This window comes from Hypanus sabinus, chromosome 2, assembly GCF_030144855.1.
Source record: "Hypanus sabinus isolate sHypSab1 chromosome 2, sHypSab1.hap1, whole genome shotgun sequence".
NCBI lineage: Eukaryota > Metazoa > Chordata > Chondrichthyes > Myliobatiformes > Dasyatidae > Hypanus > Hypanus sabinus.
Genome location: NC_082707.1, coordinates 156,025,451 through 156,048,857, shown reverse-complemented (window position 1 = coordinate 156,048,857; position 23,407 = coordinate 156,025,451). Strand labels below are relative to the sequence as shown.

The 23,407-nt window shown below is 38.9% G+C and overlaps 1 protein-coding gene and 1 long non-coding RNA gene across 3 annotated transcripts in view; one reads left to right on the top strand and one right to left on the bottom strand.

The window, feature by feature from the left end:
* Positions 1–23,407, bottom strand: part of slc35f4 (solute carrier family 35 member F4) — a 140,523-nt gene that overhangs the window by 39,678 nt on the left and 77,438 nt on the right. The window contains exon 1 of one of the 2 annotated variants that reach the window (XM_059957372.1): positions 18,752–19,821. The exons of the other annotated variant lie outside the window; for it this stretch is intronic. Coding sequence (XP_059813355.1) covers positions 18,752–18,827 — 76 coding nt within the window. The 5' untranslated portion in view covers positions 18,828–19,821. Of the gene's footprint in view, positions 1–18,751; positions 19,822–23,407 lie in introns of those variants that run through there. 2 annotated transcript variants of the gene reach the window in all.
* Positions 465–18,830, top strand: LOC132385357 (uncharacterized). The gene is made up of 3 exons (XR_009509164.1): positions 465–490; positions 16,017–16,519; positions 18,219–18,830. It is a non-coding gene; the product is annotated as an uncharacterized LOC132385357 (long non-coding RNA).

Genomic DNA, 23,407 nt, shown 5'->3' with positions numbered 1-23,407 from the left:
TAAAAAGGAACTGTCAAATTTGAGGTACTGCTAAAACCACTAGTGTAGGGAAAGTAAAACACAGGAATCAAGGAGGAACAGTAGACAATTCAGTTAAATAAATCTCTTCTACTATATTTGTTAACTATGGCACCTCATTCTACTTAATCAAAACCCTACCCCTGATATGTAGAGGCATTGTTTCTAGGGACAAGGCTGGTGAATAGTACAGGCTAGACTATTCTGAGCTCCACTTCACTTTCTTCAACTCCATTTACGGAGCTAATGATAATTAATGATAATTATGCTGTATTCTATGGATGCACAGAGTTCCAATTTGTACAAGTTTATCAAGAATTGGGCATTATGTATGCTTGGGCTTCATTCAACCACAAAAACATTTATTGCGAAATTCTAATATCCCAGAAGTTAGAGTTTGCTAGGATACTTCAGAAGGCAGTTATGTATTAACCACATTGATGGGTCTCCAGTCGTATTCAAGTCAGACCAGGTAAGATTAGCAGCTTTCCTTCTTTTTAATTAAAGAAAACTACTTTCTTGAAATTCTTTGTTGTTACAACAGCTCTGTAGTTTATAGTCACAAATACCAATGGTTCTTTCATAACATATTAATTCCCCTATACTGAAATGACATCCAGAACATTTGGATACTGGTTCAGTAACTAACGACTATGTCACTGTACTTGCTTCATAAGTGGCATATGACATTCATAGCATACAAGTGCTAGAAAATTCCAGAAATGCTCAGCAGATCAGATAGCATCTGGGGGAAGAGAAGTACATTTAGAGCGTTAAAGACCCTTCATTATAAGAGAGAAATCAAGAAGTTGTGTTAGTTTTAAGCCACAAAGAAGATAGGGAAGGATAGGACAGAGGGAATATCTCCAATAGAGGACATTGCAGTAATCTTTATGTGTGCCAACAGTCATCTGCTTGTTTTAGCATTTTGGGTTTTTTTTCAGATTTTCTGCTGTTTTTGATTTTCAAAGAGATAGAGTCTGTCCACCTCACATTGACATAACATCACTTAGTCATCCCCCATTAGCATCCTAGAGATTGGTAATGGATGACCAGGAAAGTACTTGGGCATTGAATTCATGCTACACAGAGCTTCAGCCAATGGGAACTTCAACAATGTTAGTAAATCCACATTTAATCCACAGTAGCACCAGGGGCTGAGTAGTTTCAGCATAGGCTGCAATGAATGTCGAGATATCAGCCATTAGGGATATTCGTCAGGTCTGCTGGAAATATTGATGCCAATCTAGAGTGTGCCTTCTAGAGTGAAAATACGAGAAAATCTGTAGATGCTGGGAATCCAAAGCAACACACATAAAATGCTGGAGAAACTCAGCAGGCCAGGCAGCATCTATGGAAAAGAGTAAGCAGTTGATGTTTTGGGCCAAGACGCTACATCAGATGGAGAGATGAAGGGTCTCGGTGATGAAGATCCTGAGTTTCTCCAGCATTTTATGTGTGTTGACTTGTAGGGCAGTTGGGTTATATTCCTGCTGTGATTTAAAACCAAGTAAAGTGTGCACTCTGTGCAAAGTAGGTGCAACTCTTACAGTAGTGGTAAGACAGGATTACCAACCAATTTCATTATTGGGAAACGTGCTTTGTTGCCTTCCTGTCATGTCATTATATATCTCTGAGCTTCATTCAATGTAAAGATCTTGTGAGTTATTCACAGGTTTGGCTTCACTGTACATTAAATTAATTCATCTTTCGTTAGCTGCGCACAAATTAAGACCTCTAGAATACAGGTGAAGGAAATAAAATGGTGCATCTGAAATCTGGATCCTGATATCATGACAGTGAATTAGAATCCTGAATTTTGTGAATACATTGCAACAAGTCAAATGAGCATATATTAATCACCATCACAACTCCATTCCAACTGTGTATATTTATTTGAGCATAAATATGCCTAAAGCCTCAAGTACCAAGAGTGTGCCAGACTCACCCAGTAAACATCCTCTCCATATCCACTCTGTCTAGGCCTTTAAATATTCAATAGGTGAGATCCCCTCTCATTCTTCTAAACTCCAATGATTACAAGCACAGAGGTATCAAATGCTACTTACACATTAACCTTTAATTACTAGAATCATTCCCCTGAATATCCCTTCTCCAAATCCAGCACATCTTTGCACAGCTCAGCTTCACAGCACACCTTCATAGGCTGTGCAAAACAGAATGAGGATATGGTCTCCATTTTCAAGTCATCTTCACAAATTATGTGGTACAGTATTTTAAAAATGTCAGCTAGCAATTACAGTACCTCACAATACCTCTTGGAGCTCAATAACCGGGTCAAATGCAGCTATAAATCCAGCGTTCAAGAGCGCACCAGAAAAACGACATGCTGATTTTGTATATTTTTTTGGATGTTAAAACTCAAATGATATTTCTCACAGTGCTCAATTATAAGCTGTAATATGCTATAAATAAAATGGATAATAACAGAATCATAATGACTTGAAGGAAATTAACTCCAATTTGTGACTCACCTGTAGGGTTACATGAATAACGTGCATTTGCAATTATCAATGTTGCTTAGACTATAAAACCGTAAAACATAGGAGAAGAATTAGGCTATTTGGCCCATCGACTCTGCTCTGCTATTCCACCATGGTTGATTTTTTTTTACCTCTGAACCCCATACTTCTGCCTTCTCCCCTTAATTTTTCCCTGAGAGCATCTTGGACCTCCAGGTGGTCCACAGCAGGGGTGATTGATAAGTTTGTAGCCTAAGGTAGAAGGAGATGAGTTATGCATCTCTCATTACATGCACATGCAGTTCAACCCTATGAGTGAAAATGCAGAAAGTTGGTAGTTAATAACTCATCTCCTTCTACCTTAGGCCACAGACTTATCAATCACCCTATGTTGTGGACCATTTCTGGAGGTCCAAGACACCAACTTCTACAAAGAAGGGATTCGTATGCTCCACAACCATTGGACTAGGTGTGTAAACGTAGGAAAAACAAATGTGCTAGGGGTTTTCTAAAATTGACTCCTTCTACCTTAGTCTCTGGACTGAATGCTAACATTGATTTTGCCTTCCTTACTGTTGTTTTGTAACTTCAAAACATTAAACTAATTCAAAAAAACACAGGAGTCTGAAATTGTGTACAACTTTGTTTACTTTAAGCAAATTGCACGCGTATCACGTGGTAGCATAATGACATATGCAAGTCACATATTTATGCATATAACCTGTAATTATTTAAACAAACAAAATTGCTTAATATATATATATATATATATATAGACACACACACACACACACACACACACACACAAGATTACTCAAATATTATTAAAATATTAAATACTCAACACTTCCCATCAACTCAACCTGCAAATTAACCTTTAGGGAATCCTATACAAGAACTTCCAAGTTCATTTGAACTTCTGATTTTTGAATTTGCTCCCCATTTAGAAAATAATCTATGCCTTTATTCCTTCTACCAAAGTGTATTACCATACACTTCACTGCACTATATTCCATCTACCACTTCTTTGCCCATTCTCCCAATCTGTCTAAATCCCTCTACAGACTCCCTGCTTTCTCAACACGCTTATTTTCACACTATCCACCAATTTAGCTGTAGAGCCATCAATTCCGACATCCAATTCATTGACATATAATGTGAAAAGAAGTAGTCCTACCTCTGATCGCTGAGGAACACCACTAGTCACTGGCAGCCAACCAGAAAAGGTCCCCTTTATTCCCACTCTTTGCTTCCTGCCAGTCAACCAATCTTCTATCCATGCTAGTAACTTTCTTGCAATACCATGAGCTTTTATCTTGATAAGCAGCCTCATGTGTGGCACCTTGTCAAAACACTAGGAAATCCATTGAGGTACATCAAACAAGGATTTAACTTATATTGCAAAACACCAATTACTAAATAAACCTTATGTTACATTGGTCATAATTATTAACATTTAATTCACTGCTGTTTTCATATTCTGTATGCTTGTTTCATTTAATGATGATGATTTGGCAGGTTCACCAGCAAGGCGAAAAGTATTTTAAGCTGTAAATCTGCTTTCTCCATTTATGTTAACGTCCAGCTACCATGGATACCTTAAAAGACTCCAAGATCAATTAATCATTCTCAATTGATATGAATCAAAAACTGTTGTTACTCTCTAGTCTAAATTTCAGAAAACTAGTTTAAAATAATTCAATGATGTTCTAAACAAAATAGGTTTAATTTCAAACTTTGATCCAAAGAAGCTGAATTCAGTGGTATCCAGTTACCATCAGGCCAAAAATACTCACCGATAAAGTTCACTGCAGCAGAAGGCTAAATATTAGTCAGCTCATGTTTGATTTTGACAATCAGTGGAGGGTGTGATTGGTGAGTAAAAAGAAAAGGTATTAATCCCATTGAAAACCTCCTCAACCAATCTGTGCAATTTCTTCTTGTGGATCCATTTTAGCTGCAAAATACTCTGCACAACTGAACTGTGCTTTGGAATCCTGCATCCAGTAAGGAATTGCAGCTTCCTGAGCATGGTTGAGTGTCTGCTTAAAGGCCTACATTAAAACTGCATCAGGCCTGTGACCTGGAGTGTTACCTCAAAGAACCCCTTTCAATATTCCCATCTTTCGAAAGAGTCAGGGGGCAGAAGTGAGTGAAGTTACCATTACTAGGGAGAACGTACTTGGGAAACTGAAAGGTCTAGGTCTCAAGGTAAATAAGTCGGCTGGATCAGATGGTCTGCATCCCAGGGTTCTGAACGAAGTGGCTGAAGAGGTTGTAGAGGCATTAGTAATGATTTTTCAAAAACCAGCAGATTCTGGCATGGTTCCAAAGAACTGGAAAATTGCAAATGTCATCAAAGGAGAATTGGTGGGTGTTATGTACTTGGACTTGCAGAAGGCCTTTGACAAGCTGCCACACATGAAGCTGCTTAAGAAATTAAAATTCCATGGTATTTCAGGAAAGATACTAGCATGGATAAAGCAGTGGCTGGTGGCAAGAGGCAAAGAGTGGGACTAAAGGGGGCCTTTTCTGGTTGCCTGCTGATGACTAGTGGTGACCCAGAGGGGTCTGAGTTGGGATCACTTTTTTTACATTATATATTAGTGATTTTGATGACAGAATTGACAACTTTGTGGCCAAGTTTGTGGAAAATATGTAGATAGGTGGAGGGGCATGCAGTGTTGAGGAAGCAGAGAAGCTACAGAGAGATTTAGACAGATTAGGGGAATAGGCAAAGAAATGGCAGATGGAATACAGTGTCAGGAAGTGTACGGTCATGCACTTTAGTAGAAGAAATAAAAGTGTAGACTATTTTCTAAATGGAGAGAAAATTCAAAACTCTGAGGTGCAATGGGACTTGGGAGTCCTTGTGCAGGATTCTCTGAAGCTTAATTTGCAGGTGGAGTCAGTGCTGAAGAAGGTAAGAACATTAGCATTCATTTCAAGAGGACTAGAATATAAAAGCAAAGATGTAATGTTGAGGCATGGTGAGGCTGCACTTGGAGTTTTGTGAACATTTGTGCGCACCTGATCTAATAAAAGATGGGCTGATGTTGGAGATGATCCAAAGGGAGTTCACGAATATGATTCCAGGATTGAAAGGCTTATCATGTGAGGAGCATTTGATGGCTCTGGCCTGTACTCACTGGAATTCAGAAGAATGAACCCTATCAAATGTTGAAATGTCTCAATACAGTGGATGTGGTGAGGATGCTTCCTATAGTAGCGTAGTCTAAGACCAGAGGACACAGCCTCAGAATAGTGGGACATCCTTTTATAGTGGAGACGAGGAGGAATATCTTTAGTAGTGAATTTTTAAAAATTGTTGCCACAGGTGGCTGTGGAAGCCAAATCATTGGGTATATTTAAGGCAGAAGTTGAAAAATTCTTGATTAGTCGGGGCATGAAGTGATACGGGATGAAGACAGGAAATTGGGGCTGAGAGGGTAAATGGATCAGCCGTGATGAAATGGACGAACAGACTCAATGGGCCAAATAGCCTAATTCTGCTCCTATATCTAATGGTACTATGGTCTCTTAATGTGTTTTTTTTTGGGTAAGAAACAGAGTAAATTGAAAATTATGCTCTATTTTACCCAAAGGAACTTCCTTTCTCTGTGATTGTTTATGACAGGTTGAACCATTATTATAAACAAATTAACACAGTCCTATTGAATAGAAGAATTCCACATGATCACATTACTATAGTCATTACAAGCATTATTCAGCATAATAGTAACACTACAGTTGCTTTATCATATTCGGCAGGTGTGCTAGAACTATTGGGGAGGATTTAAACTAATTAGGGTGATGGGAACCAGAGTGATGGGGCTGAAGATAGGGCAGTTGATATACAAGTTGATCTAGTGAGTAGCAAAAGACAATAGACAGTAGGTGCAGGAGTAGGCTATTCGGCCCTTTGAGCTAGCACCACCATTCAATGTGATCACATATAGCCATATAACCATATAACAATTACAGCACAGAAACAGGCCAACTCGGCCCTTCTAGTCCATGCCAAACGCTTACTCTCACCTAGTCCCACTGACCCGCACTCAGCCCATAATCCTCCATTCCTTTCCTGTCCATATACCTATCCGATTTTACTTTAAATAACAATACCAAACCTGCCTCTACCACTTCTATTGGACGCTCATTCCACACAGCTACCACTCGCTGAGAAAAGAAATTCCCCCTTGTGTTACCCTTAAACTTTTGCCCCCCAGCTCACAACTCATGTCCTCTTGTTTGAATCTCCCCTACTCTCAATGGAAAAAGCCTATCCATGTTAACTCTATCTATCCCCCTCATAATTTTAAATACCTCTATCAAGTCCCCCCTCAACCTTCTACGCTCCAAAGAATAAAGACCTAACTTGTTCAACCTTTCCCTGTAACTTAGGTGCTGAAACCCAGGTAACATTCTAGTAAATTTTCTCTGTACTCTCTCTATTTTGTTGACATCTTTCCTATAATCAGTGATCAGAACCGTACACAATACTCCAAGTTTGGCCTTACCAATGCCTTGTGTACAATTTTTAACATTACATCCCAACTCCTATACTCAGTGTTCTGATTTATAAAGACCAACATACCAAAAGCTTTCTTCACCACCCTATCCACATGAGATTCCACATTCAGGAAACTATGCACCATTATTCCTAGATCACTCTGTTCTACTGCATTCTTCAATGTGCTACCATTTACCATGTATGTCTTATTTGGACTATTCCTACCAAAATGTAGCACCTCACACTTACCAGCATTAAACTCCATCTGCCATCGTTCAGCCCACTATTCTAACTGGCATAAATCTCTCTGCAAGCTTTGAAAACCTACTCCATTATCCACAACGCCACCTACCTTAGTATCATCTGCATACTTACTAATCCAATTTACCACCCCATCATCCAGATCATTAACGTATATGACAAACAACATTGGACCCAGTACAGATCCCTGAGGCACACCACTAGTCACCGGCCTCCAACCTGACAAACAGTTATCCACCACTACTCTCTGGTATCTCCCATCCAGCCACTGTTTAATCCATTTTACTACTTCAATATTAATACTTAACGATTGAATCTTCCTAACTAACCTTCCGTGCAGAACCTTGTCAAAGGCCTTACTGAAGTCCATATAGACAACATCCACTGCTTTACCCTCGTCAACTTTCCTCATAACCTCTTCAAAAAATTCAGTAAGTTTTGTCAAACATGACCTTCCACGCACAAATCCATGTTGACTGTTCCTAATCAGACCCTGTCTATCCAGATAATTATATATACCATCTCTAAGAATACTTTCCATTAATTTACCCACCACTGATGTCAAACTGACAGGCCTATAATTGCTGGGTTTACTTTTTAAACCCTTTTTAAATAAAGGAACCACATGAGCAATACACCAATCCTCCGGCACCATCCCCGTTTCTAATGACATTTGAAATATTTCTGTCAGAGCCCCTGCTATTTCTACACTATGGCTGATCATCCACAATCAGTACCCCATTCCTGCCTTCTCCCCATATCCTTTGACTCCACTATCTTTAAGAGATGCTTTCTTGAAAGCATCCAGAGAATTGGCCTCCACTGCCTTCTGAGGCAGAGCATTCCATAGATTCACAACTCTCTGGGTGAAAAAGTTTTTCCTGAACTCCATTCTAAATGGCCTACCCCTTATTTTTAAACCGTGGTCTCTGGTTCTGGACTCCCCCAACATCGGGAACATGTTTCCTGCCTCTAGCATGTCCAATCCTTTAATAATCTTTTATGTTTCAATCAGATCCCCTCTCATCTTTCTAAATTCCAGTGTATACAAGCCCAGTCGCTCCAATCTTTCAACAGTCCCGCCATCCCGGGAATCAACCTCGTGAGTAGTGAGACTGTGAGGAAGGATAGGCAGATGACAGGGCAAAATTGTAATCAGTCAGATGAGTTGAAGTGTAACATGAGGGAAAATGGAAACAGATGATGAATACAGGACTGAGGGTGATACATTTGAAGCACACAGTATACGAAATAAGGCAGATGATCCTGTAGTGCAGGTATGACATTGTGGGCATCACGGAATTGAAGCTGAAATAAGATTATATTTGGAAGCTCAATGTCCTAGTATGCACATTGTATCAAAAGGACAGGCAGATAGGCAGAGGCGGTGTGGCAGCTCTAATGGCAAAAATTTAAATCAAATCATTAGAAAAATATGACATAGGGTTGTAAGGTGGAGAGTTCTTGTGGATAAAGTTAGGAAACTACAAGGGTAAAAAGACCCTGATGGGAGTTATACACAGGCCTCCAAACAGTGTCAAAGATGTGGGATACAAATTACAATGGGAGACTGGAAATGTATGTCAAAAGGGCAATATTACGATAGTCATTGGGGATTTCAATATGCAAATAACTGGGAAAATCAGTTTTGTGCTGTATCCCAAGAGAGGGAATTTATAGAATGCCAACGAGATGGCTCTTTAGAGAAGCTTGTGGTTGAGCCCACTAGGAGAAAGGCAAATCTGGATTTGGTGTGGTGTAATGAACCAGATTTGATTAGGGAGCTTAAGGTAAAAGAATAGAGGAGTGTGGAGGCAGTGGCCATAACATGATAGAATCAATACTGCAATTTGAGGGAAGGAAGATAAAAGCAGCAGTATTACAGTGGAGTAAAGGGAATTACAGAGGCAGGAGAGGGGAGTGGACAAAGTTGATTGGTAGGGAACACTAGCAGGGAGGACAGCAGAACAGTAATGATTGGAGTTTCTGGAGACAATTTGGAAGGTGCAAGATAGATATATCCCAAACTCTAAAGGGAAATTGAGCCAACCATGGCTGACAAGGGAAGTCAAAGACAACATAAAAGGAAAATTGAGGGAATGTAAAATAGCAAACATTAGTGAGAAGTTGGAGAATTGGGAAGTTTTTAAAAATAAACAGAAGACAACTGAAAAGCCATAAGGAGAGAAAAGATGTAAAATGAAGGTAAGCTAGCCAATAATGTAAAAGAAGATACCAAAAGTTCTTTTCAGTGATATAAAGAGTAAAAGAGAGGTGAGAGTAACTAATGAACTGCTGGAAAATGATGCTGGACAGGTCGCAATGGGTGACAACGAAATGGTGGATGAATTTATTGAGTATTTTGTATTGGTCTTCTCTGTGGAAGACAGTAGCAGTATGTCAGAAACTCAAGAGGATCAGTGTGCAGAAATGATTCTAGTTGCCAATATTAAGGAGAAGGTGCTTGGGAGGCTGAAGGTAGATAAGTCACCCGGACCAGATGGACAACTCTTCTGGATTCTGGAAGAGGTGGCTGAAGAGATTGTGGAGGCATTTGTAACGATCTTTCAAGAATCTGGAAGGATGGAAAATTGCAAATGTCACTTCACTCTTTAAGAAGGGAGAGAGGCAGAAGAAAAGAAATTACAGGCCATTTAGCCTGACTTCAGAGGTTAAGAAGATGTTGGAGTGTATTATTAAGGATGAGGTTTTGGGGTACTTGGAGGCACATGATAAAATAGGCCAAAGTCAGCATAGTTTCTTTAAGGGGAAATCTTCCCTGACAAATTTGTTGGAATTCATTGAGGAAGTAATAAGCAGAGTAGACAAAGGAGAGCAAGTGGACGCTGTTTACTTGGATTTCCAGAACACATTTGACAAAGTGCCACACATGAGAATGCTAAGCAAGAGCCCATGGTATTACATGAAAGATACTAGCCCAGATAGGGATTGGTTGACTGGCAGAAAGCAAGGCGTGGGAATAAATGAGGGCCTTTTCTGGTTGCCTACCAGTGATTAGTTGTGTTCCGCAGGGATCAGAATTAGGACTGCTTCATTTCATGTTATATGTACGTCTGTGATTCGGATGATGAAATCAATGGTTTTGTGGCCAAGTTTGCAGATGATACAAAGATGGGTGGAGAGGCAGGTAGTATTGAGGAAGCAGGGAGTCCATAGATGTACTTACACAAATTGGGAGAATGGGCAAAGAAGTAGCAGATGGAATATAGTGTAGTGAAATAGATGGCCATGTAATTTGTTAGAAGAAATAAAAGTGTGGACTATTTTCTAAAAGGGGAGAAAATTGAAAAATCAGAGGTACAAAGAAACTTGGGATTCTGTGTAAGATTCTTTAAAGATTAACTTGCAGGTTGAATTGGTGGTGAGGAAGGCAAATACAATGTTAGTATTCATTTTGTGAGGACTAGAATATAAGATCAAGGATGTAATGGTGGGGCTTTATAAGGCATTAGTCAGACCACACTTGGAGTATTGTAAGCAGTTCTGGGCCCCTTATCTAAGAAATGATGTGCGGCATTGCACGGGTTCCAGAGGAGGTTCACGAGAATGATTCCAGGAATGAAAGGGTTAAAGTATGAGGAGTGTGTGATAGCTCTGTGCCTGTACTCACTGGAGTTTAAAAGAATGAAGGGGGAATCTCACTGAAACATATCAAATATTGAAAGGCCTAGATAGAGTGAACATGGAGAGGATGTTTCCTATATTGGGTGAGTCTAGGACAAGTGATCACACCTCAGAATAGTGGGATGTCCATTTAAAAAAGAGAAGAAGAGGAATTTCTTTAGTGAGGGTGGTGAATCTGTGGAATTCATTGCCATCAGTGGCTGTGGAAGCCATGTCTTTAAGTATATTTAGAATGGAGACTGATAGGTTTTTGATTAGTTGGGGTATCAAAGGTTACAGAGTAAAGGTGGGTGAAGGGGATTGGGAGGAATAGTAAATTAGCCATGATGGAATGGTGGAGCAGACTCGATGGGATAAATGACCTAATTCTGCTGCTATGTCATTATTCCAGGGCCAGGAGCACAAATCATTCATGGCAGCTGTGGTGTTAAATTTGGCAATGACTGCACAAGGCTACTAGATTGCTGCACACATTCCAACTGGTTTGCAAAGATCCATCAGAGGAAGAAATTTGCCATTTTCACTTCCTCTAGCCTAAATATGACTGCAGCAGTACCAATATATAACTCTTCACTGCCCTTCATTACTTTACGAAGCCACTCAACTAAAGGGAATTTAGGGTTGAGCAGTAAATGCTGGCCTTGACAGCCATGGTAATTTCTCCAAAATTACTAAATCTAATTACGGGGCAAATATTGTACTATTCAACCATTATTAAAGAAAGCTCTCAAGTGAAAGGAGCTTTTCTTCACTCTTCATTTAATAATCTCCTCTGGATTTTTACCATTAAATGACTATTCCCACTTTCCCTCATGTTTGGTGAGGCCACATGGGAGAGAATGTATCAAAAATGGATTGATGATCGCAAGTCAAAATTTGATGCTCTGCTTTTCTAACGTCAGTTTACATGTAGCCGTTTTCCTTCAATTAATGCTTTACTGGAATTAGCAGCGGTCCCAAGGAAAAGGATCATGATGCTATTTCTGCCTGCTTTTTGCATGATTTCATTCTACAGTCTGTCAAATGGCTTGCTTCCCATTGATACAGTGAAAGCTAAAATCACATCATTAGTAAGCCAGGGGAAAAAAAAAAGTGATCAAATGGATGATGGAAAGCCTTTAGCATCCTCCCAGAGAACATTCCGGCTCTACCAATATAGGACGGAAACAAACAAAGCATTTCTGTATATGAAACTATAATAGATATCAAGTTAAACAGCACAAAGTAGATGGCATTTTAAGAAATGTTACAGACTACTTAATTGCTCGGATAATAGTATTCCACTTTTATCTTTGTCAAACAAGTTTATTACCACTGACTTCATTATAGGCAAACACTCTATAAAGTTGGAATATAACAATTCTACATGTTAGAATTTCAAAAATAAAGCTGGCAAATCATGAAAACAAGTCTCATTAATTTTTGAGCTGTTAATTTTACTTTAAGACAACAGAGTTAACTACTCATTGGACAGCATAGCTGAACCACAACCCACATTATACTAACTGGGAGCTGCTTCTAGCATAACCTGTGGACTGGAGGCAGCTCATTCATTTCAGTCCATCCGATCCGGCTCACCAGTTTTGGCAGAGGTGGCCCTCTGTGGTGTGAGGAAGAACAACAGTTTGCAGTAATCTTCAGTATCTCACTTGGCCTTCTATGAAAACACATTTTATTTAAAACAAAACATATAGGTAACCAATTTTCAAATAGTAACCAGGAAAGGAAAAGCTGGGCTTAGCTCTGGCCAGCCTGGTTTCAGGAAGGAATTCTAAAATAGGACATTCGACCAGAGTTTTAATGCTGAGGGCCCAAATGCCTACCTCAGCGAACTCCAAAGAATGCCCGAAAGATGGCTCTAATCAGTGTGGCAGTGTGCTGATTTTAATAGTTATCCCATTTTCCATGGAATACCCTGACGGTTGATCCATTGCATTTAACTACTTCTTCTTGACTTTTGTGATATCGGCTGAATGAGATTTCTTGATGATGAAATTAGAAAGGCTATAGTTGTGAAGCTGTTACTGTTATACTGTGTTATTGCATTCCCCTTTAAGGCCACTGTGGACAGGTCTGATCTTGTAAAGTAGCAGCCAGGTCAGCATTGTGCCCAGCACCGAATTTGTGTAATCAGTCATAAACATATGAACTAAAGGCATTGGAGTTTACAGGATTTCTTATTTTATCATCACAAACGAACTTCTCAAAGTAAATCTAGGAAAGTTAACTTGAGAACTCAACTTCACCCATGCTGTCAAGTAATAGGTTCAGTGAAAAACATAAGTTCCATCCAATGATGGTTGGTTATAAAATTTATAAAATGCTTATACAAAAATTACATTGGTGTCTGATGAAGCAATTTCTCATTATCAGTCTCATGATTAATTAATTCCCCTTTGAGAATACCATTGATATTGTTTTGATGCACTTCTCTGGCATCAGCAGCTTCCAGGTGGTTGCTTTTCATAGATAATCCTGATGATCATGCTGACAGGTTAGTGTTGATGCTATCAATCCTTTGACATCTAGCAGGAGGAAATGAACAATTAATCTCCTTTGGGGAGGGCATTCAGATGAACAAAGTGCCTCCCCAATGGAGATTAATTAATTAAAACCAGATTCCAGATCAGACCCCAGCTTGCCTATGTAGGGTACTATAGGAGGAGAGAAGGAGGAGGAGATATGTTATATTTCTGTTAAATTTCATATTCTTAAAATTCAGGCTTTGGATCAATACCAGAAGAAAGCAATTAGTGGTTAGCTCTTTCAAGCAGGCAGTATGGACATGAGGTCAGAATGCCAGTTGTGTGTTCTATAATTCTATGGTTTTTTTATATACCTTCAGGTTATGTGGTTGTGTCTCTATTATTGCATCCTGGAGAAGCAGCACAAAATCGTGTCAATAAATTTGATTAAAATTCATAGGGAGCTAGTATCTCAAACCTACCTCATATTCCTACAGATGGTATTTTTATAGATTTTTTAGAACTGGAAACTTGAGCATGTCACATCATTAACTATTCAATTCCCTTCATTGGTCCTCAACAGATGAATCATTCCATCCTGCATGCAGCAAGAGCTAGGATATAATAGTTAGACATGGGCCCTGATTTTTGCAGATGGGGCTTAGGTACTTGACAAAACAATCCCCCAATCTACATTAGGTCTGTCCGATATAGCGGAGGCTACACCAGGAGAACAGAATACAGTAGACAACCCCAACAGATTCACATGTGAACTGTTGCCTCACCCAGAAGGACTATTTTGGGCCCTGAATAGAGGTGAGAGAGAAGATAAGTGGGCAAATGTAGCACTTCTGCCACTTGCAGAGATAAACACCAAGAAGATTAGTGGGGAGGAATAAATAGACAAGCAAATCATGGAGGAAGCAATCCCTTCAGAATGTGGAGAATAGGGAGGAGGTAAAGATGGTCAGCCCAGCTGCAGTTTTACCTAAACCACACACAAATCAAAAACAACAGAGGACTCAATGCTGATCCTTGCAAAGCATCACTGGTCACAGGCCTCCAATCAGAATAACACCCTCCACCATTACCTTCTGTCTTCTATAGCCAAGCCAACTTTGAATCCAATCTATTCACATCCCATATGCCTTAATCATATGTGCAAACCAAGTGGGATATCAAAAGCTTTACTAAAATCCAAATATACAAACTGCTTCTAGTACTCTATCCTTGTCAATCAACTTCAAAGTTTTTAGACTATGACTTTGCTTTACTGACCCCATATTTTGATACAACAATCACGTCCTGGTTGTATGTTCTACAAAATATGTGTAGTCACATCTCAGAGATACTCAGGTCATACATAAGGAGAAACTGTTAATGTTTCGTGTCTGGGACCTTACATCAGAATTGGAAAAGACAGAAAACTAGGTACTTTATAGTAGCAGTGAAAGTAGGGATGGATGGTTTCATTTTTAAAGCCATACAGTAGAATTCACAGGTTACTACTTATAGTAAAAATAATACACCCAACAAATGAGTCTGCTTAGAATTTCTCTGCTGACAGTTAATCAACAGAGGAAAGAGTCCATTAGCATGTTCATAGAACTAAGTTGGCATATAAATACATAGAAGATGTTCCATTCCGACATTCACACAACACTGGGAATTTCATATAATCATTATATCCAAAATAACTAATTAAGTAATCAGCCCAATATCTGACCAACCTTACGAGATCACGAGGTCTGGTAGCAACATGGAAATTGGTAAACTCAGTGCCTGAATTCCCAGTAGATGTTTCTTCACTGTGAATTTAACCATAGAATGAAGCTGCGGCAGAAGAGGTAGGCAAGGCCATGGTGGGGATTTGAAGAAGAATTTTAGAATGAAGATCAGCAGAGCCACAACTGTCAACAATATGCCCAGTTTTCTCGTGGGAACTTAGACTGGGAATATCTCTTTAATGCGCGAGTTCCAAAGCAAGGTTACATAAAGAAGATTTCCAATGCAACCAAGATTAAAATATACATATGAGGTCCGTAATATTAAAGCTTAAAGAGTCAAAAATTTAATTACTCCATCATCTTCACCGGGTTTAAGTTCAACACTCACAAAATGACTATGTGCAGAAGGAAAAAGAGAAATAAGTGCGGGAGGATCATGCCCATTTGTGGCAGATGGCAATTAAACTGACAGTCTGGCAAATGTGCCATCATTCCATCTCTTCCCTTTGTAAAATTGTTGCAAGCATCTTGAGTTTATGCCCCAATGTCCTCAGGAAATGATTACTCATCTTAGGAGCATTGCTAATTTTCATATGAAATTGGAAGACATCAGGGAAGCACATGTCGACAGGATTATTAATTTGCATTTATAAGAGTGCTGGCCCAGTCATGAGAGAATTTGTGGAGAGAAATGATTTATAAATGGTATTTCAGAGGGCTTCAATGCACAGAAACCAATTTAGCAAGTTGTTGGAGACTACACCACACTGATGAGTTATGAATTATGAGTTATGCTGAGAGAATTTGCCCATTACCATGGGAGTTAAGCAATATAGTATGCATTCCTTCTTCTGTAAGAGCAGTAGATAGTGTGAAATTTATTATTATCACTTTGATATTTCAGGCTTTTTCCAGGAATTTCACTGGATGCTCCATTCAAATCTCAATCGAAAAGAAGTGCCTTTCAATGTCCTTCAGATGAGAATTTATCATTATTCCTTTTGGAAAAGTAATCCAGCAATATACTGTAGTAAAAAGACAACTGCTTAGCTAACACCAGCTTCCCAACTGCTAAGTTAAAAATAAAATCCCTCCATTTTGTGTTTCATGGAACTGTTGGTCAGTAGCTGAAGAGGTGAAAGGGAGCAACGGAGGATGTACCAGCAACTGGAAGAGATCTCAGGAAGGAAATGAGAAAGCTGCTGAAATAACTTTGGGGGGGGGGGGATTGGGAACAATAAAAGAGTCGGGGAGAGTGGCAGTAACAGAAAAATGGCTGAACAGCCAAGGACATGATGAATGCAGAGTGGAGTCAGGAAGATCATTAACAGATGATGCAAGAAGATAGGAGACTAAGGAGTCTATTCTTTGCTGATAGAAATACCCTCTGCTATCAACAAATAGGAGGTACAGTTATCATCCAGCAAACTCTTCTCAAACATTATTTTCAGAAGCCAAAGTGGAGAACAACATGAAACCCAGAATCAAAGGGCCATTTATCCCACTAAAAATTGTCATGTCATGGACAGGAAAGAAATCTTGTTTCTCTTGTAATAATTATATAAAGTGTTTTCCTGTTGCTTGCTTCTAACTAGCAGTGGCCACAAATCCCAGTCAACACTCCAGCAGATAGAATAACACAATAAGAATATTGTTTTACATCTAACCCATGGAGATCCACAAGACAAACTATGCTACTGTAGCATCATTAAACTATTTAGGTCATGATGGCACATGGGTGATGTAAGAGAACACTGCTATTTAACTAACCTGTCTTCAACCAGGGAAACTGATCAGAAACAATTTTCTTTGTACCTCCTTCTGACCAAAGAGTGGGTGTAATTTTCGTAGAGTTCTTTCTAAATAGAATTACATTTTGAAAGAAAAAGATCAGGTAAAACATTACAACTTAGTGGGCTATAATAAGTCAGTGCTGTGAATTGGTAACAGGACAGACTATCTGAAGAATGAATGAGGATGATATTTGCAGTTACTGCTACTTTTTTGGTGTTTGTCATTCTCATTATTTCTGATGACAGATTATCTAATAAGGTTTTCTGGAAGGAAAAAATAGTTCCCACACAATGGAACTAAATGATACTTCTGCCAAGAAGCAAATGGCCAGTAGACCATGCCTTACCACAGTGGATTTTGGACACTTCCATTATTGTTGCTGGTGTAGCTGCAACAGTTCCATGACTCATTTTTTGTTTGTTTGTACATTCGTAGATCTGAGCATGGATTTCTCTTGAGAAAGCAACATCTACAGGACAAAACCTTATGCAATTCTGCTGGCCACTTCATCCTTTCAGTCTCACATTAGAATCGCATTATGCAAATGACAATCCAAATCCTTCTTCATTGGCTGCACATCCTTTTTTGATGAACTGCATAAATTTCAACCAACTGCATCTTGCATTGTTAGTAGAACTACACAACAGAGCACACATCGATATATTTACATATATTCTTGGATTTTTAATTCATATCTTAAACATAAGTGTGAAAAATTAACCATAATTTTTCCTATCGGGAAGAGATCATCCAAGCTGTAAAATGCATACAGTATATCTACCAATATTTACAATGGCTGAGGCTGGATTAAAAGCCTAAAGTCATTTCTTGGAAAGACTAACAATCTCTTATTATACTATTTTACATGATTTGTTTATTTCAATAAAGAAAAATTGCTATTAATGTAGTTTTGCATTAAATCTCCACCTGTTGCTAACCTACAGTACTTATAGGTAAAGTTATTTCAGAAGAAATATTAATGATTTAAAATGAGTCTTTGTAATTGTTTAGGAAATTTCTGAGGGAGTTGTATCTGATAACTTAACGCAGCCACATCTGCACAATTAGTTCCATTGACTGGTTTCACTAATATTGTGCAGCCATTAGCAAGTATTTTAAAAGGTCATATTAAATATCTTTATAAAGAAAAAAATCTCCCTTAAAATTAGCACTTACTATAGAACCAAAAAGGTTTAAACAGTAATGTAATAAACACAAAAATGATATACAGTCCTTTCCTGTTCAGCGATATGATGCAATGTGTGTCAAAGTCCTTTATGATTTAATCTATCAACATTTGATTGTTTTACAGAAGTTTTACAACTAATAGCAGAAGAAAAGCTGCAAGCGCAACAGCCTGGTCCCCCGATGAAATACAGAACACAAACCATAATAAATTTAACTCCCCTCATCCTGCAAAGAAACAATATGCAAGCAGAATAGATCCGATTCCACTGAGACCTGTTTTTTAGTCTAATTGTAAATGGTAATCTGTCTTTTTAATCTGACCACTGTAAATATTAAGAACTCTTATTTATTTACTCGTTGTCAGCTGACACTGTACACAAGTGCCAAGTCAACAGAGATCAGGAAAATGTTGAAAGCTTTACACCAGAGCAGCAATTAACGGTAATAGGACCTGTACACTCTACTACAATGCGTTTTCATTTCATTGCTGTCATGTGTAATACATCACAAATTAAGCATCAATACACCTTTAAATTACCAGTGGTTGGATTCAGTTCCCAAAACATTGACTCAGAACAGTTTTATATCTATTAAATAACTTTGATATCAAAATGGATGTATATGCAAAAGGTGAGATCTAAAATACATTGTGGCTACCTTCTATTGTTGAAGCTGTTAAAACTGAGGCACTGTAAGCAACTATTGGTGCCACTCTAGCCGAATGCTTCTTCATCTTCTGCAGTGATTCCTGGAGTTATTTGGAGTTACAGTTCCTTACAGCGGCACACATTTCAGACACTGTGCTGGCAACTCAGTGATGAAGCCCAGTCTGCTGTTTAAATGATTGTTTGAAGGCGAAGCAGCATGCTTTGGGTGCTGATGTGCTGTTTCCCTGGGAACCTTTTTATAACACGTGAACTGAGACGATCCCTCAAAGCCCGAATCTGAGCACTTCCTGTTCTCTCGTGCTGCTGCTGTGGATGGGTTGGAATCAGAGTAGCGAGGTTTGAATAGAGAGGCAGACCTAATCTCCTCGTGCATGCGTCAGCCAGCGCACCGGTTGTTTTTATAAAGAAAATAATACGGCAATTAGTCTGGAGAAATTGTAATCACATATGAAGTCGATTCATTTTTGTAAACTGTATCTAAAAAAAATTTTAATATTAAAACAATAGGTAATCAAGAAAGTAGGAAATTTTCCTTTTTATTGTATTCCAGGTGATCAAGAATTGCTAGAGATTTGAAAGGATAAAATAAATTATTCTTTTGGATATTTTGAACATACTCTTTTTCACAAGACACCAAACACATTATTGGTATTGTTGGATCTTTCTAACCAACATTTTACCACAACACTGACCTTTAACACTAACTTCTTTATGGGATTGGATTTGTCACTGTCATTTTTCCAAACTCTCTTATATTAAATGGTGGCTAACTTACTCTGAAGTTCAAGTATATTACAGAGGAACTTTATGTGCACACAATAAGACACTGAAGTTCATGCAGATGACAATTGTATTCCAGCGAGGGTGGGCTTGAGAAATAGGATGTGGCAGGACAATCTAGGTGTGCAATTACTTCTCAAACTTTCACTCAACCTAACACCTAATACAGTGAAATCAGACACCATTATAATAATTCAGCCACAAATTAAGGCTGCCAATGAGACAGTAATTTTCAACAGTGTGCTATTTTAATTAAATCACTTAATTCCTGTTGTTGATTGAGACCTGTATTCTTTGGATTTGGCATTATTTCACATTAAAAATACAAATATCTTCAAATCCTGCAACTTCTTTTCATCAATTAATGTTGAAGTGATTTTAATGTTGAAGTAAAGTAGATTTAGCCTGGCCATATTTTAAACTTGTGCTCTAGTTATAAATGGTTTCATTAGATTAGGCTATTAAAAGATCAACCAAGTTCTCATTGAGTCATTTCATACATGGAGCTTCCTGGAATGCTGAGAGTATTTTAAGATTTTCTTGCTTCAGCATAACAGTATGAGTTCAGTTTTTATTAACCTGCAGCAAACTGTATTGCAGTACAACAGCAGAAAATATGAGAAAAATATAGTTAATGCATACAATGACAAGATGACATGGAAAATAGCTCAGTGCTGTATGTAATTAGGAAGAAACTGATAAAGCAGCTTCAAAATCAAATCTATGTTAAAAGAATTCTGCTATGACAGTTTCCTTTCCAGCTATCTTTTAGAAAGGCTATCAAAATTTCAGGGGGATCTCAAAAAGCTAGATAAATGACCCAAGAATTGGCAAATGACTTTCAATCTGATTGTGTGAGCTTTTACATTTTGGCAAGTCATACCAGGGTAGGACTTATACAGTGAATGGCTGGGCCCTGGGTGTGTTGTGGGTTCTAGTACATAGTTCACTGAAAGCAGCATTGCACAACGGTGAGAAAGACATTTGGCACACTGGCCTCCATCAGTCACAGCACTGAGTATAGGAGTGGGATTTTATGCTGCATTCATACAAGTCGTTGATCAGAATGGATTTGGAGGACTGAGTTTTTGTTGCCTTGTTATAGGAAATTCATCATTAGACTAGAAAGTATGTAAGAGAGGACCTACAAGGATGCTGCAAGGACTCGAGGGTAAACGAGACTTTACTCCTTGGAAAATAGTAAAAGGGATGGCCTTGAAGAGATATAAAACATGATGAGGGGCATAGATCAGGTGGATGGACAGTATTTTCTCACGGAAGATGAACTAAAAACTAGTGTAAGACGACAGGGAAAAGATTTAAAAGTACCTCAGGGACAACTTCTTCACACAGAAGGCAGTGAGTATATGGAAGGAGCTGGCTTAAACAAGTATAATAACAGCATTTGGATAAGTAAATGGACTGAAGGGATATGGGCCAAACATAGGCAAACAGGACTAGGTTGGTGGGCTCCTTGGTTAGTAAAGGCAAGCTGGCCAAAAGGGCCTGCTTCCATGCTGTACTCAATGACTCAGTGACATGGCACAAGATTTTAACAGCTCTTGTTCAGATCAACACTCAGATCACATGTAGGTATATCTAACCAGACGGAAGGGAAATGGAGAGAGCATTCTAAAGACTAATCCAAACTGTTCAGGCTTTCCTCCTCTGGCAAGGGGAAGAATGTTACCTTAAGCCTTCCAGAGAATATTAACAAGCTGCGTGAGTGCACAATAACATCCACTTCAGAGCATGAAACAGGAAAGGAAATTGGTGAGAGATTGGGTGCTCTTGATTGTTACAAGGGATCCAGGTGTGCCTGTACACAAGTCTTTGGAAATGGATGTAACAAATATCTAGAAAGGCAAATGTTAGATTACTCCTTATAGACCAAGCCTGTTTTCTCTCGAAGTTAGAAGAATAAGAGATAATCTCATTGAAATTACAAAATTCTTACAGGGCTTGACTAGATGCAGACTGAAGAATCTGGAATAGAGGGTTTTAGTCTCAGAGGTAGGCTGCTTCAGAAGGAGATGACATTCAGGAGTGGTGAACCTCTGAAACTTTCTACCCCAGACGCCAGGGGAAGCTCAATCACTGAGTTAATTCAAAACTGACATTGAATTCTGGAATCAAGGGAAATTGGGATAATACAGGAAAATAATGCTGAGGTAGATGCCCAGAAATCCAGGGAAAGCTTTAATGGCTTGATATTATCTCCTCTATTATCTCTTACATTATTGATTACTAAGATACCCTCAGATTCAATGCCACTTAGTATGAGCCACAGTGAAAATATAATTGGAAATTTATAACGAAAGTCAACACCCAAAGCCCGCAAACTTTTGCTGAAAAGCCAAATTTAGAGTCACAGAACAGTACAGCACAGAAACAGGCCCTTCAGCCCATCTAGTTGATCCCAAACCATTTAAACTAACTGCTCCCATCGACCTGCACCGGGACCATAGCTCTCCATACCCCTACTCCCCAAACTTCTCTTGAACATTGAAATCAAGTTTGCATGCTCTACTTGCACAGACAGCTTGTTCCACACTCTCATGACCCTCTGAGGGAAGAAGTTTCCCCTCTTGTTCCCTTTGAACTTTTCACCTTTCATCCTTAACCCATGACCTCCAGTTGTATTCCCAGTCAACCTCAGTGAAAAAAAACCTGCCTGCATTTACCTTATCTATACACCTCATAAGTTTTGTGCACCTCTATCAAATCTCCCCTCAAACCTCTACATTCCAAGGAATAAATTCCTAATCTATTCGATATTTCCTTATAACTCTGACCCTCCAGTCCCAGCAACATCCTTGTAAATTTTCTGGGTACTCTTTTAACCTTATTTACATCTTTCCTTCAGGTAGGTGACCAAAACTGCACACAAAACTTCAAATTAGGTCTCACCCATGTCTTACACAATTTCAATATAACATCCCATTTCCTGCACTCAGTACATTGCTTTCTGAAGACCAATGTACCAAAAACTTTCTTTTGGACACCGTCTACCCGTGAAGCCACTTTCAATGAATTATGGAGCTGTATTCCCAGATCTCTTTGTTCTACTGCACTCCTCAGTGCCCTACCGTTCACTGTATAAGGCCTACTCTGGTTGGTCCTACTTAAGTGTAACACCAGGCAATTGTCTGCATTAAACTCCATTCACCATTCCTCCGTCCATTTATTCAACTGATATTGCTCCCTCTGCAAGCCACCCCCAGTCTTGGTGTTAACTGCAAATTTGCTGTTCCAATTAACCATATTATCAACCAGATCATTGATACAGATAACAAACAGCAATGGACCCAGCACAGATCACTGCAGCACTCCACTGGTCACAGGCCTCCAGTCAGAGAGGCAACCATCTACTACCACTCTCTGGATTCTCCCACAAAGCCAATGTCTAATCCAATTCACTACCTCATCTTGAATGCCAAGTGACTGAACTTTCTTGAACAACCTCCCATGTGGGACCTCATCAAGTGCCTTACTAAAGTCCATGTGGACAACATCCACTGCCGTGTCTTCATCCACATTCCTGGTATCTTCCTCAAAAAATCTCTATAAGATTTGTTAGACATGATCTACCACACATGAAACCAAGTTTTGCTACCATTGACTTAGACTTTGGTACATCTCATCTGCTGTTCAGTGTACAGTTTTGCTCTCCTTATACACAGAAGGATATACTTGTGTTAAAGGGACTGCGACAAAGGTCCAGTGGATCGATCCAGTGATGAGAAGGTAACCAAGTAGGAAGTGCCTATATTCTCTGTATTAAAAGGAAATAGAGAGATTCCATGAAAAGCATGTAATTCTTAGAGACCTTGCTAAGATGGGTGACAAATACTGTTTACAAAGA